Source organism: Doryrhamphus excisus, linkage group LG14, assembly GCF_037039965.1.
Source record: "Doryrhamphus excisus strain RoL-2023G ecotype Guam linkage group LG14, RoL_Dexc_Guam_v1.1, whole genome shotgun sequence".
Taxonomy (NCBI): domain Eukaryota; kingdom Metazoa; phylum Chordata; class Actinopteri; order Syngnathiformes; family Syngnathidae; genus Doryrhamphus; species Doryrhamphus excisus.
Genome location: NC_136370.1, coordinates 2,517,692 through 2,533,470, shown reverse-complemented (window position 1 = coordinate 2,533,470; position 15,779 = coordinate 2,517,692). Strand labels below are relative to the sequence as shown.

At 46.4% G+C, this 15,779-nt stretch overlaps 1 protein-coding gene across 1 annotated transcript; it reads left to right on the top strand.

Moving 5' to 3' along the window:
* The first annotated feature begins 2,765 nt into the window (after positions 1–2,765).
* hhipl2 (HHIP-like 2) lies at positions 2,766–15,132 on the top strand. Its single transcript, XM_078795991.1, has 9 exons — positions 2,766–2,801; positions 5,124–5,776; positions 7,582–7,725; positions 7,796–8,130; positions 8,211–8,337; positions 9,803–9,948; positions 10,025–10,106; positions 10,181–10,263; positions 14,536–15,132. The coding sequence occupies exons 1-9, from the start codon at positions 2,793–2,795 to the stop codon at positions 15,009–15,011; spliced, it is 2,055 nt and encodes a 684-aa protein (XP_078652117.1). The 5' UTR covers positions 2,766–2,792; the 3' UTR covers positions 15,012–15,132.
* The last annotated feature ends 647 nt before the right edge of the window (positions 15,133–15,779 follow it).

The window sequence follows — 15,779 nt, the reverse complement described above, 5'->3', positions numbered from 1 at the left end:
GGGAGGAAACCGGAGTACCCGGAGAAAACCCACACATGCACGGGGAGAACATGCAAACTCCACACAGAGATGGCCGAGGGTGGAATTGAACTCTGGTCTCCTAGCTGTGAGGTCTGCACGCTAACCACTCGACCGCCGTGCAGCTGGTCAGTGTCAAAATTCCCAAATTAAAATGGAAAGTTTTCATTCATTTTCTACCGCTTATCCTCGCGGGGGGTGCTGGAGCCTATCCCAGCTGTCTTTGGGCGAGAGGCGGGGTACACCCTGGACTGGTGGCCAGCCAATCACAGGGCACATATAGACAAACAACCATTCACACTCACATTCATACCTATGGACAATTTGGAGTGGCTAATTAACCTAGCATGTTTTTTTTTGGAATGTGGGAGGAAACCGGAATACCCGGATAAAACTCACAGGGAGAACATGCAAATTCCACACAGAGATGGCCGAGGGTGGAATTGAACCCTGGTGTCCTAGCTGTGAGGTCTGCGCGCTAACCACTCGACCGCCGTGCAGCTGGTCAGTGTCAAAATTCCCAAATTAAAATGGAAAGTTTTCATTCATTTTCTACCGCTTATCCTCGCGGGGGTGCTGGAGCCTATCCCAGCTGTCTTCGGGCGAGAGGCGGGGTCCACCCTGGACTGGTGGCCAGCCAATCACAGGGCACATATAGACAAACAACCATTCACACTCACATTCATACCTATGGACAATTTGGAGTGGCTAATTAACCTAGCATGTTTTTTTTTTTGGAATGTGGGAGGAAACCGGAATACCCGGATAAAACTCACGGGGAGAACATGCAAATTCCACACAGAGATGGCCGAGGGTGGAATTGAACCCTGGTGTCCTAGCTGTGAGGTCTGCGCGCTAACCACTCGATCGCCGTGCAGCTGGTCAGTGTCAAAATTCCCAAATTGAAATGGAAATTTTTCATTCATTTTCTACCGCTTTTCCTCATGAGGGTCGCGGGGGTGCTGGAGCCTATCCCAGCTGTCTTCGGGCGAGAGGCGGGGTACACCCTGGACTGGTGGCCAGCCAATCACAGGGCACATATAGACAAACAACCATTCACACTCACATTCATACCTATGGACAATTTGGAGTGGCTAATTAACCTAGCATGTTTTTTTTTGGAATGTGGGAAGAAACCGGAATACCCGGATAAAACTCACGGGGAGAACATGCAAACTCCACACAGAGATGGCCGAGGGTGGAATTGAACCCTGGTGTCCTAGCTGTGAGGTCTGCGCGCTAACCACTCGACCGCCGTGCAGCTGGTCAGTGTCAAAATTCCCAAATTGAAATGGAAATTTTTCATTCATTTTCTACCGCTTTTCCTCATGAGGGTCGCGGGGGTGCTGGAGCCTATCCCAGCTGTCTTCGGGCGAGAGGCGGGGTACACCCTGGACTGGTGGCCAGCCAATCACAGGGCACATATAGACAAACAACCATTCACACTCACATTCATACCTATGGACAATTTGGAGTGGCTAATTAACCTAGCATGTTTTTTTTTGGAATGTGGGAGGAAACCGGAATACCCGGATAAAACTCACGGGGAGAACATGCAAACTCCACACAGAGATGGCCGAAGGTGGAAGCTGTGAGGTCTGCGCGCTAACCACTCGCCCGCCGTGGCAACCCGAATGCAAAGCAAGGCAAAATTATGGACGTTAAAACACGCTAACCGGGGCGGATGTTAACCGAGGTAACACTGTATTGCTCTTGTTAATCAGCATCGGGTACGGCTGTGGGACCCCCTCCCATTTAAAAGCACTCACGGGTGGCTTTGTCTTGTTTGTGACATTAAACACGACAACAAAAACAAACATGTCTCAAAATAATGTCTATAATAATATCGTTTATCGCAATGATTTGAAGGACAATTACCGTACAGTAACACGTGTTATTGTTATTGTGTAACCACGGAACGCCGTAAGGTCACATGGGCAGCTATGTTGTTGATTATGATAACTATAAGTCATATAACTGCTTTGTTGGATTGCTGCTACTAAAGGATGGTAATAATGTTTCTGGGTTGAGTGCCAAATGATGAATCAGTAAAATCCGTGTCGGAATGAAGAAGAGAGTAAAACGGAATTATGTGGATGAAACACCTGGAAGCCCAAAGGATGCCGGAGGCTCTTTAAACATAAACAGGTCTTAGTGTAGCGTACAAACAGTAGTTGTGGTTGCATGTTGATATGATATGTGTGCATGTCCGTGCAACACCGTGCCCTGTTGAGCACGTAGTCAAGTCCCAGCACACCAGGATGGCTGCTATTCCCAAGTCAATTGCGTCTTAATGAGGACTACTTCAAGAGGGAGGGAACTTGTGAGACTAATCAGGGACGAGGAGGCGGGAGTCTATACGTTAAAGCAAACAGTTCTTTGTTGAGTTTTTCGAGGGCAGGCGTCAAAACATGTCAGGACTTCAGGGTGCTGCCGGGCTGCGTCCGCGTGGAGCCTGCCGCGCGCTTTTACGCCCATCTCCACTTGTGACGGGAAAGAATCAGACCGATCCGAAACGCCTTGTCCCGTCCCTCATGTTCACGTTTGTGATGCTGCTCGCCTCCTCGATTGGGCCGACGCACGGCCACCCTCAGTGCCTGGACTTTGAGCCTCCTTTCCGGCCCCCCTGGCACCTGGAGTTCTGCGGTCAGTACCAGGATTTTGGATGCTGCGACCAGAAGACCGACAACCAGATAGCGGAGAGGTACTGGGACATTATTGAGCAGCTGGAAGTGGCGGGGCGTGACCTCTGTGAGGACAGCTTGAAGGAAATCATGTGCCAGGTAAATCAATAGGGCTTTCCTAATCTATAGTTTCATGTATGCATATATGCATATCATCTATATAAAGACAGATTATTTATGGATGGATCGTACTGTTTAGAGATGGATGGATGGATGGATGGATGGATGGATGGATAGATAGATGGATAGATAGATAGATGATAGATAGATAGATAGATAGATAGATGGATAGATAGACAGATGGACTGATAGACGGATGGACCGATAGACGGATGGCTCGATAGACAGACAGACAGATAGACAGATAGATAGATAGATAGATAGATAGATAGATAGATAGATGGATAGATGGATAGATGGATGGATGGATGGATGGATGGATAGACGGATGGATAGATAGATGGATGCATGGATAGATGGATCAATGGATAGATCGACGGATAGATAGACGGATCGACGGATGGATAGACGGATCGACGGATGGATAGATCAACAGATAGATAGATCGACAGATAGATAGATCAACGGATGGACGGATAGATAGATAGATGGATAGATGGATAGATGGATGGATGGATGGATAGATGGATGGATGGATAGACGGATCGATGGATGGATAGATAGACGGATCGACGGATAGATAGACGGATCGACGGATCGACGGATAGACAGATGGATCGACGGACGGACAGACAGACAGACAGACAGACAGATAGATCGATAGATGCATAGATGGATGGATGGATGGATAGACGGATGGATAGATAGATGGATGGATAGATGGATCAATGGATAGATCGACGGATAGATAGATAGATCGACGGATAGATAGATAGATAGATAGATCGATGGATAGATAGATAGATAGATCGATGGATGGATAGACGGATCGATGGATCGATGGATAGACAGATCGACGGATAGATAGATAGATGGATAGATAGACCTTTATTAGCAGTGAAATTGCCAACAAAATATCGTTGCCTGGCTCCCGCATAATAATAAATAATAATAATAACAATGTGGAGAATAAATAGATGGCAATGTACAGCGTAAACAGTAATTTGTACAAATAATTTAAATAATTATGAATAAAATAATATTAATAAAATAAATAAAATTAAAATAATAAATAAAAAAATTAATTGATAATAATTACCATAGGTTTAGTTTGTGGAGTCATTCAGAAGCTAGTCTGAGATGAATGTTTCATTACCAAAACAACAATAATGTTCATTGGAAATATGATATGATGTACAAACATACATTTTCTACACCGTTTGGGTTCTCGTACGATATTGAGTGTCATAAACTCGTCTGTTTTCCTTGAATGGGACCATTCTGCAGAATCGAGTGCCCTAACGATTGACATTAGTCACTTAGTGTCCGTGTGTTTTTTTTTAATAACCCGCCATGGGGGATACAAAGTACGAAGCTGGTATCCCCTCCTCTCCTTCCTCTGCACACCTTGCGGTTTTTGCCAACAACAGTCTTCAAAAAGGTATTAATTTGTCATATATAAATATTTAGTGCGGGCAGCACGGCGGTCGAGTGGTGAGCGTGCAGACCTCACAGCTAGGAGACCAGGGTTCAATTCCACCCTCGGCCATCTCTGTGTGGAGTATGCATGTTCTCCCCCGTTTTCTCCGGGTACTCCGGTTTCCTCCCACATTCCAAAAACATGCTAGGTTAATTAGCCACTCCAAATTGTCCATAGGTATGAATGTGAGTGTGAATGGTTGTTTGTCTATATGTGCCCTGTGATTGGCTGGCCACCGGTCCAGGGTGTACCCCGCCTCTTGCCCAAAGACAGCTGGGATAGGCTCCAGCACCCCCCGTGACCCTCGTGAGGAAAAGCGGTAGAAAATGAATGAATGAAATATTTAGTGCATGTAAATCTTTAGTAATTATTTTCTATAAAATATATTATTTGTTCATATTTTTGAGGGCCTGCAATGGATTTGCATTATTTAAATAGCTTCAGGTTTTGTACATTTCAGTTTTAGTTGGATATTTTGGAACAAATAAATAACAAAAACCAATGTAATGCTGTAGTCTGTTCCAGGGTCAAGCTGTGGCCATCATAAAGGCTTTATTTACAGTACGGGCGATGTTTAAAGTCCTATTATTAGGTGTCACACAAGTGTAAAAAGAAGTGAAGCGGTGCTAATAGTATAAAGGAGTAAATTAACTTTGCTCACAAGTGAGGACGTGACTCCATTTCAGGTCACTTCCTGTACGTCGTATATTATTGTGCTCATGTTGAGGCTTTGAATGTGTGACTTATGATCTAAAACAGGGCCGGCGCCCAAGAAAGGTTCTCGCCCAAAGTCTTTAACCATCTGACATTGGTCCCATCAGGAGTGCTCTCCATATGCCGCCCACCTGTATGACGCCGAGGACCCCCACACGCCCGTCAGAGAACTTCCTGGCCTCTGTTTGGACTTCTGCTCGGAGTTCCACAGCAAATGCGGTCATGTGATCAAGTACCTCACGGCGAACCAGCTGCTGCAGGACACCAGCGAGCGGGACGTGTCCACCTTCTGCAGCATGGTGGACCTCTCCGACCAGGACTACTGCTACCCCAACGTGCTGAAGAGCACCGATCTCAATAGCAACCTGGGCCGGGTGGCCGAGGCCCCCGGGGGCTGTCTCCAGCTGTGCCTGACGGAGGTGGCCAACGGCTTGAGGAACCCGGTGCTGATGCTGCACAGCGGCGACGACACGCGGCGCCTGTTCGTTGCCGAGCAAGTGGGTTTTGTTTGGGTGTACCTGCGTGACGGAAGCCGCCTGGAGACCCCCTTCCTGGACATGAGCGGGCAGGTGATGACCACGCCCTGGCCGGGGGACGAGAGGGGCTTCCTGGGCATGGCCTTCCACCCCGGTTACCGTGACAACGGACGCTTCTTCATATACTACTCCATTCAGGTCGACGGCAAGCTGGAGAAGGTCCGAGTCAGCGAGATGAGGGTGTCTGGAAGTGACATGAACATGGCCGACCCTTACTCAGAGAGGTACGTACGCAAAATGGAGGGCACTGCTTCTCTAAAACCAGTCGAGGCGCCGTTTATTTACACTCTGGTGCAGGGGTCTCAAACTCAATTTACTTGGGGGCCACTGGAGCTCGGGTCTGGGCGAGACTGGGCAGCATCAGATTTTCCAAAAAAAAAAAAAAATGCCGCGCCGCCGAGCGTACATTAGACAAGGAATTGAGCGACAAAGCTGACATGTTGAAATGCCAACATGCTAACAGTTAGCATTGTAGCGTCTAAAAAGAAAGCACAGAGTCTCAAAAGCGAAGAGTCAGCCCCATAGCGTCCCCACATCATGCCATGTGTGTGTTTGCCTTTAGAGAGCGGCAAATTAGCTAAAATGCTAACATGCTGAGCGCAAGCTTGGTAGCATCTAGCAAGTAGGTACCATGTCCCAAAAGTGTTCATGCGGTTCCATAGTGTCCCGACATCATGCCATGTGTGTATTTGGCTTTATAAATGAGTAAATTAGCCACAATGCTAACATGCTAAAAGTTAGCATGGTAGCATCTAGCAAGAAAGCACCAAGTCCCAAAAGTGTTAAAGCAGTCACACAGTGTCCTCACATCATGACATGTGTGTACTTGCCTTTAAACATGAGTAAATTAGCTTAAATGCTAACACGCTAACAGTCATCCTGCTAGCACCTAGCAAGAGAGCCTCAAGATTAGAAAGTGCCAAGGTTGTCCTATAACATCCCTACATCATGTAATGTGTCTATTTACCTTTAGCCATGAGCAAATTAGCTAAAATGGTAACATGCTAACAGTCATCATGCGAGCACCTAGCAAGAGAGTCTCAAGTTTAGAAAGTGCCAAAGTCCTATAACATCCCTACTTCATGCCATGTGTGTATATGCCTTTAGACATGAGTAAATTAGCTTAAATGCTAACATGCTAATGGCTACCATGCCAGCACCTAGCAAGAGGGCCTCAAGTTTAGAAACTGCCAAGGATGTCCTATGTATAACCTCCCTGCATAGACATGAGTAAATTAGCATAAATAATAACATGCTAGCAATTAGCATGCTAGCACCTAGCAACATAGCATCAAGTCTTGAAAGTTGAGAGCCCTGTAAACATGACAAAACACGACTATAGTCACATTTATACTCTTTTATTTACAACATATTGCGCAACTGCAGGGTCTTGAGACACATGCTAACTCGCAAACTAGAGAGCTAGCGACCTAAACGGTAGCCTTCAAGTTATTTCCTTTAAACTTAAATAGCCAAAAACTTACCACTTCCACACGGATAGGGAGGATAACTATTAACAGTTATTTACCTTTAACATGAACATGAATCAAACGTAATAATTTTTTCTGGGTACATGATACCATACAGCATCCATATCAAACTTTCATATCAAGGCGGGGGCCTCAAACTAGTGTCCTGCGGGCCACATTTGGCCCGCGGGCCGCGTGTTAGAGACCCCTGCTCTGGTGTGTTGCCAGAAGAAGGAGAGCATGATGTCCAAAAATGACATTTTGTCAAATGCCGAGGCGTGACGACACAGAAGGGGCCAAGTTAAACCAGGAACCCCAACGCCAATCCAGGACTTAAACCGGGGGTCGGCAACCTTTACTATCGAAAGAGCCATTCGGGCCCCTCTTTGACGCATTCGTGATTAGCACTTCTAGACGCCGATTATAAACAAACGTTTTGCCTCCCAACATGGACGTTGTTGTGACGCACGCGGCTCCGGAGCCGCAGGTTGCCTACCCCCGACCCGGAGTGTACCGGATGTGCAACCAACGTACGAATGTAACAAATCAAATGATGGCAGTGTCGTTTTAGAGATCGAGGAACCGGCCGCCAACCACAACGGAGGCCAGCTGCTCTTCGGTCCTGACGGTTATTTGTACATCTTCACCGGAGACGGCGGAAAAGCAGGCGACCCATTCGGGAAGTACGGAAACGCGCAAAACCGGTAAGCCACCACCGCGGCCGAGACATCCGGAAGTTTGTATTCCAAGCTTCTTTTGTCCCTCTTGACACAGAAGTGCCCTGTTGGGGAAAGTTCTCCGCATCGACGTGGAAGGGAATGACGCCGGAAACCGGAAGCAGTACAGGATTCCCAAAGATAATCCCTTTGTCGGCGATGAGGATGCTAGACCCGAGGTGTACGCTTACGGGGTCAGGAACACGTGGAGGTGCTCAGTGGATCGCGGGGACCCCGTGAGCCGCTATGGCCGTGGGCGAATATTCTGTGGCGACGTGGGCCAGAACCGCTACGAGGAGATTGACATCATCGTGAAAGGCGGGAATTACGGATGGCGAGCGAAGGAAGGCTTTGAGTGTTACGACATGAAACTGTGCCACGACTCGTCCTTGAGTGAGCCGCGTTTCTTCTGCGTCCGTGCACCAGCTGTCCTTCCCTTCACATTCTGTCAACTTGTCTCTGTCCAACGCCAGATGACATCCCGCCCATACACGCGTACAGCCACCATGTCGGCAAGTCTGTGACGGGCGGATTCGTCTACCGGGGCTGTGAATCACCCAATCTCAACGGCTTGTACATTTTTGGAGACTTCATGAGCGGGTAAGTCTAAGCCGACTCCATCCATCTGTGCTTTACAGATACAGTGGTATCTCGCTTTGTGTTATTGAGTCACATGAGAATCTCAAATAAACATGAAATGATTATCATTTGGGCGGCACGGTGGTCGAGTGGTTAGCACGCAGACCTCACAGCTAGGAGACCAGGGTTCAATTCCACCCTCGGCCATCTCTGTGTGGAGTTTGCATGTTCCCGTGCATGCGTGGGTTTTCTCCGGGTACTCCAGTTTCCTCCCACATTCCAAAAACATGCTAGGTTAATTAGCCACTCCAAATTGTCCATAGGTATGAATGTGAGTGTGAATGGCTGTTTGTCTATATGTGCCCTGTGATTGGCTGGCCACCAGTCCAGGGTGGACCTCGCCTCTCGTCCAAAGACAGCTGGGATAGGCTCCAGCACCCCTGCGACCCTCGTGAGGAAAAGTAGTTGTTTTCCTACATAGATCATGGATTGTGGACTGTGGACTGCCATGTTTTAATACCCATCCAGTTCATCTGTTGTACACACCAAAAATTATTATTATTATTATTATTATTATTATTATTATTATTATTATTATTATTATTATTATTATTATTATTATTATTATTATTATTATTATTTTAGGCCACCATTAAGCCAATAATTATCATAATATTATAATATATTATATAATAATAATAATAATTATTATTATTATTATTGTTGTTGTTATTATTATTATTATTATGTAATTGTTTTAGGCCACCATTATGCCAATAATTATTATAATGGTTACATTATAATATGATAATAATAATAATAATAATAATAATTTAGTCTATAGTAATAATAATAATAATTTGTTATTAGTATATCATTATTAACTATTTATTAATAATACTGATTATTATTAATTATGAATCAATTCATAATAATAATACAAATAATACTGATAATACTACTAATAATAATTATACAGTTATACAGTTCCAATCATAAACTGTATAAGGTCCCTAAAATATTAGATTATATTAAATCGCAATATATTATAATAACACGCAATACATTATTAGTATACTTTTTTAATCATGCAAAAAATATTTTACAATAAAAATGATTAAAAAATTAATATTTACAAAAAATAATCATATTTTTAATGACCTCTCATGGCCCACCTGCAGTACCACCACGACCCACCAGGGGACCGCGAGCCACACTTTGGGAATAACTGGTCTAGAATAACTGTTTCTGCAACGTGTATTATTGCTGACAAACTAAGATTTTTCTTAAAAGGTATGCTCATAACATAGGTATGCCCATAACAATCTATGCAGGAATAGCCGTGCTTCCTACCACGCGTGGTAGATGATAACATGATGCAATATACGGTACTCGGAGTAGTGATTTGGAGTAGTCACGTTGAATTGAATCCTGCCGGTATTGTAAGAATAATTGAAATATTTTCTTGTTTTTGCTGATGCTGCAGGCGTATCATGGCCTTGGAGGAAGACGGGGAGACAGGAAGTTGGAAGGAGAGGAGCATCTGCATGGGGGACACCAAGACGTGTTCCTTTCCTGGTCTCATTAATCATCACCACAAGTTCATCATCTCCTTTGCTGAGGACGAAGCAGGTGGAAGTCCTTTTGCTATCGGAGTCTTTGTAGGCCGTCGCTAGGACTGATCTAAAACCCGCTTCTGGTTTTTTAGGGGAAATGTATTTCCTGGCCACTTCCTACCCAAGCGCCATGTCGCCGACCGGGACGGTCTTCAAATTCATGGACCCATCCAGGTAGCGGGGTTGCTGCTTCTAGCCTGTATTACTTCCTGTCTTAACAATGCTGTCTTTTTGTTTTATTTACGCAGACGAGCTCCTCCCGGAAAATGTAAACAGAAATCTCTGCCGGTCAAAGTTCGGGGCAAAAAGATCCCGTTTGTCCCCCAGGAACGTAAGTCACCTCAAGTCAATGCCGTCACGTCTGATCACGTGTTATTGGATGTCCGTAGCGTGCATGCTAAAGCTAAAACGCCTGCATTCGTCTCACAACCGCTAGTGTGTTTGTTGGACAACGGCTAGTTTGTGTCTTTCAGACCTTCCTGCCTTCCTAAGATATTGTTCCGTGCTAGTCTGGAAGTATACAGTGGTATGAAAAAGTATCTGAACCTTTTGGAATTTCTCACATTTCTGCATAAAATCACCATCAAATGTGATCTGATCTTTGTCAAAATCACACAAATGAAAAAAAACAGTGTCTGCTTCAACTGAAACCACCCAAACATTTATAGGTTTTCATATTTGAATGAGGATAGCACGCAAACAATGACAGAAGGGGGAGGAAATGTGAGAAATTCCAAAAGCTTCAGATACTTTTTCATACCACTGTACCTCCGTCAGCTCCTCCTGTCTCTTCTTTGTAACAGCGCACAGAATCCATGACCCCTCTAGTATACATTAGCAGTGGATATTGGAGACCAGACCAAAAATTCAGCTAGCGTGTCTCCTCTCTCCAAACTTTTTATGATGTTCATATTCGCTTCCATGATGTTGGCTCTCCTTTCTTTGGCACACTGACCACTTAGTAATGGGAATGGGAATGGGAATGGTTTAATTTAATTTGAACATGCATCAGATTACAATTGAGTGCATCCCATAATGAGTTCCCAGTTCCACATGTCCAAAAGGAGTAGGAAGAAGCAAAGCTTATTAAATCCTACCCCTCCATCTGGTACTTTTACAATCAGTAACTGTTACATTTGTTCACTTCCTGCTTTCCATAATACAGTTTAATTTAATTTAATTTAATTTAATTTAATTTAATTTATAATGCACCTCGTACCAAAGTACTCGGTGATATGAGCATCCAATGCCATAATGTGTACCATAGTAAGTGTCAATATAGTGATATATATAGCACATCATGACTGGTTCAAGACTCTTCATCCTTGTATTTAGCAAACATCAACTGCTTGTATTGTTTCTTGAATTGGCTCATCGTTGTGCATTGTTTGATTTCCTTACTCAATCCATTCCATAGTTTGATTCCACATACTGAAATGCTATGGCTAGCATAACGTAGTCCTAGCATAGAAGTGTTTGAAATGTACTTCTTCCCTGAGATCATATTTCTCCACATTTGTTCACTTCCTACTTTCCTAATATGATTTAAGTTATTTTTTGGGTTTTTTTACTTAATTTTATTAATTTTTATTATTTATTTATATTATAATTTTTTTACTTTTTGGTTTTTTTTTACGGAAATGCTATGGCTTTTTAACATAGTCCTTGCAAGTGTTTCTAATGTACTTCTTCCCTGAGTGTCACGGTTGCAGCTATCGAGCTTAGCGGTGTTGCGATACGACCCCAGGATGCAGAGAGCGGGACAAAAAGTTCAAAAAAAAGGGAGGTTTAATGTAAATATGGCAGCAGCAGGAAAATACAACAGCCACTTCAACGCAAGCACAATACGCAATGAAACCACAACAGAAAGAGCACGCACCTGAACTAAATAGGGGTAATGAAATTAGAAGCAGGTGTGTGAAAAAAGCAGGGGTAAGGAAAACGGAAGAGAACAACAAAAGGAAGTGATTACCAAAATAAGGGCATAGAAACAGGAACAGAGGAAGAGCAGGAAACAAAAAGAGCTGTCACGAGAGGGTGACGCCCACATCGTGACAGTACCCCCCCCCCCCCAAGGACGGATCCCAGACGTCCAAAAAGCCCACAGACAAAGAGGGATGGGGAGGCGGGGGGACCGGAGGTGGGTTGCTGGCCGGACCTCTCCAGAGGTCGGCCAGGGTGGCAAGACCACGCAGGAGGGCGGCCCGCAGGGTGAGCAGCCCGAAGGGAACCGGGCTCCTCTGGAGGACGGCCATGACGGCAGGCCCAGCAGAAGCCATGGGTGGTCCCCTCTGGGGGCCGGCCAGGGTGGTGGGCCTGGCAGGGGCGGCCCGCCCGCCGTGGAAGAGGTGGCACCGGAGGAGGCGGCAGCGGCGTGACGTCCCGCCGTGGAAGAGGTGGCGCCGGAGGAGGCGGCGGCGGCGTGGCGTCCCGCCGTGGAAGAGGTGGCGCCGGAGGAGGCGGCGGCGGCGTGGCGTCCCGCCGTGTAAGAGGTGGCGCCGGAGGAGGCGGCGGCGGCGTGGCGTCCCGCCGTGGAAGAGGTGGCGCCGGAGGAGGCGGCGGCGGCGTGGCGTCCCGCCGTGGAAGAGGTGGCGCCGGAGGAGGCGGCGGCGGCGTGGCGTCCCGCCGTGGAAGAGGTGGCGCCGGAGGAGGCGGCGGCGGCGTGGCGTCCCGCCGTGGAAGAGGTGGCGCCGGAGGAGGCGGCGGCGTGGCGTCCCACCGTGGAAGGCTGGACTGTGCCTCCAGCGTAGCCCAGCAGGTGGTACTAGCCCCCCCTCTCGTAGGCGGATCCCAGACGCCGTCATCAGAGGGAGCCGAAACCAGGGAAGGGAGGAGGGAGGCTTGGAGGAGGGTCACTGGCTCCTCCAGGTCAGCAGTCCCGGCCGCAGCCACTTGTGTAGGCTTGGAGCCGCGCGGCTTGGGCACGGGCGGGATCAGGGATGCCACGCAGCTTGGCACGGGAGCCAGGTCTTGGGAACCCCAGTGGCTGCGCGGCTTGGGCACAGGCAGAATCCGGGATGCCACGCAGCTTGGCACGGGAGCCGGGTCTTGGGAACCCCAGTGGCTGCGCGGCTTGGGCACAGGCAGAATCCGGGATGCCACGCAGCTTGGCACGGGAGCCGGGTCTTGGAAACCCTTGAGGCTGCGTGGCTTGGGCACAGGAGGAATCTGGGCCGTCACGCAGCTTGGTACGGGAGCCGGGGTTTGGAAACCCTTGAGGCTGCGTGGCTTGGGCACAGGAGGAATCTGGGCCGTCACGCAGCTTGGTACGGGAGCCGGGGTTTGGAAACCCTTGAGGCTGCGTGGTTCGGGCACCGGAGGGGAAAGTGTGCCGTACTCCTCTACGTGTGGCCTGGGGGGCAACAGGGAATCTGAAAAGGTAGGCGGCTGGGGCTCAGCGGGCTGTCGTAACGGGGGCACCATCACTAGTGGCGTGATGGGCCGGCACTCAGCGACAGCGTGGGGGGTTAATTCCGCCTTAACGTGGCATGGCGTGGAGGAAGGGGGTGCCCTCACCTTACAGCCACGCAGACCCCTTGCAGAGGTCGGCCGAGACGTGCGTCGGCGTCGTGGTCGGATAGGCTTGTCCATCGCGGGTCCCGAATACACCCACGCCATAGCCTCCAGCTCCTCCGGGGTAACCCTGGCTGATTCCTTCTGCAAGGCCTTGAAGATCTGCCAATGGAAATCGAAATCGCTCTCCGCGAGGTCGTCTTGTGGTGGTTTCATTCTGTCACGGTTGCAGCTATCGAGCTTAGCGGTGTTGCGATACGACCCCAGGATGCAGAGAGCGGGACAAAAAGTTCAAAAAAAAGGGAGGTTTAATGTAAATATGGCAGCAGCAGGAAAATACAACAGCCACTTCAACGCAAGCACAATACGCAATGAAACCACAACAGAAAGAGCACGCACCTGAACTAAATAGGGGTAATGAAATTAGAAGCAGGTGTGTGAAAAAAGCAGGGGTAAGGAAAACGGAAGAGAACAACAAAAGGAAGTGATTACCAAAATAAGGGCATGGAAACAGGAACAGAGGAAGAGCAGGAAACAAAAAGAGCTGTCACGAGAGGGTGACGCCCACATCGTGACACTGAGATCATATTTCTCCTCTCTTGTAGAGAAGTATTGGATGACATTTTTAGCTAATTGCTTATTTTTAGCCTTATGCATTATTTTAGCTGTTTGAAGATGAACTATATCAGCAAGTTGAAGTATTTGTGATTTTAGAAATAAGGAGTTAGTATGTTCTCTGTAGGCGGCATTATGAATTATCCTTACTGACCTTTTTTGCAGTACTTTTAGCGAGTGAAGATTGCTTTTATAGTTATTATCCCATATTTCCACACAATAAGTAAGATATGGTAGAACCAGAGAGCAATAAAGAGTGTGGAGTGATTTCTAGTCTCTGCATTCTAGTCTTAATAGTCCCAGAACATTTGAACACGTCAACCATGTTCCTATGAGGAATGAGGCTTTCCTTCGAAGACACGATGAAAACAAATGATTGGTCTGTATTTAAATACCATCTGCGTGTTATTTCTGCGCTTTTAAAAAAGCGTCCGCACAACAAGCGTGTGTTTAACCGCACGTGTTCCCATTTCAGTGACCTTGATAGACGCCAATGAAAAACCGACCAGGCCGCCGCAAAGAACGTTCAAAGTCGCCACTAAAGCATCCGGCGGCCTCGTCAGACCGACCATCGCCGAGACGACCACAGAGAAGCGAGCCAGCGCGGAGAGGAGCAAAGCCAAGTGGAAGTCACCTGTCCAGAATCGATTAAAGGCAGTGAACAAAAACAAAATGTTAAAGAAGCCTAAAAAGAAGGCACCTCTGAGGAACGATGCAAAGAAAAGATCGAAATTCACGACCGGCAAAGAACTTCCATCAAAGAACGCTCACAAAAACACAACCTTGTCAAAAGGTAAGATGCCATCCAGGAAAAATGCAAAGAAGGCACAAAAGCAAGTCACAAAGAATAAACCCAAGGCATCAGTGAAAGAGAAAAATCAGGATATTATCAAGAAAAACAAGAAAAACAAAACAAAAAAGCAACTTAAAGGTCAGAAAGTTAAACAATGACTGAAACCTTTCTGTGTATTTATTGATATGTTTTGATATGTTATTGTACTCTGCACGTAACCTTGTACTCTTCTTTGATGTGGACACTCCTAAACCTCATCAGTACCAGAACTTCACCAGATTCCCACCACATCTTTTCAATTTCTCATCCAAACTTTAAAAAATTGGTTGCTTCTTATTGAAAATGGCAGCCAGAAAGCCTTTTTTTTGGGTGTAACATGTGTATACCTAAACCGCAATACGGCAACAATGGCAATTTTGTTGTTTCCCGTGGAGCTAAAGACCTACCCCACGGTCACGGCTGCTTTGACAATAAAGCACAGCTCCATGCCGGATTCGAACACAGTCATGCGATTCTTCTTTACTGTTTGCTGATAGCTATTAGCATGTCAACGTTTGGGGGAGACGAAGCGGGGGCATGCAGCCGATCCGCCACCCCTGAGCAGTCGCAATAGAGTAGGCGTGGTCAGGGGAGGGTGCTACGGAATTTGAGGCTTTGCTCTTTAGAAGTCTTTTTAATAAATTTTATTCTGAATGACATTTTAAGAGTAGAAGATTAGACGATGGTGAGGCGCTCATATCTTGTGTTTTTTTATGTTAATACAGAGGGAGAATAAATGACTTTTGTTTAAAATTGAGTTTTCTAATACTTCTTAGTCCAGTTTATATATATATATTTGAATGACGTCAGGGCCTAAAATAATAATAATAATAATATTAATAATAAAAATAATAACAAACAATTATTATTACTATAGAATAAATATT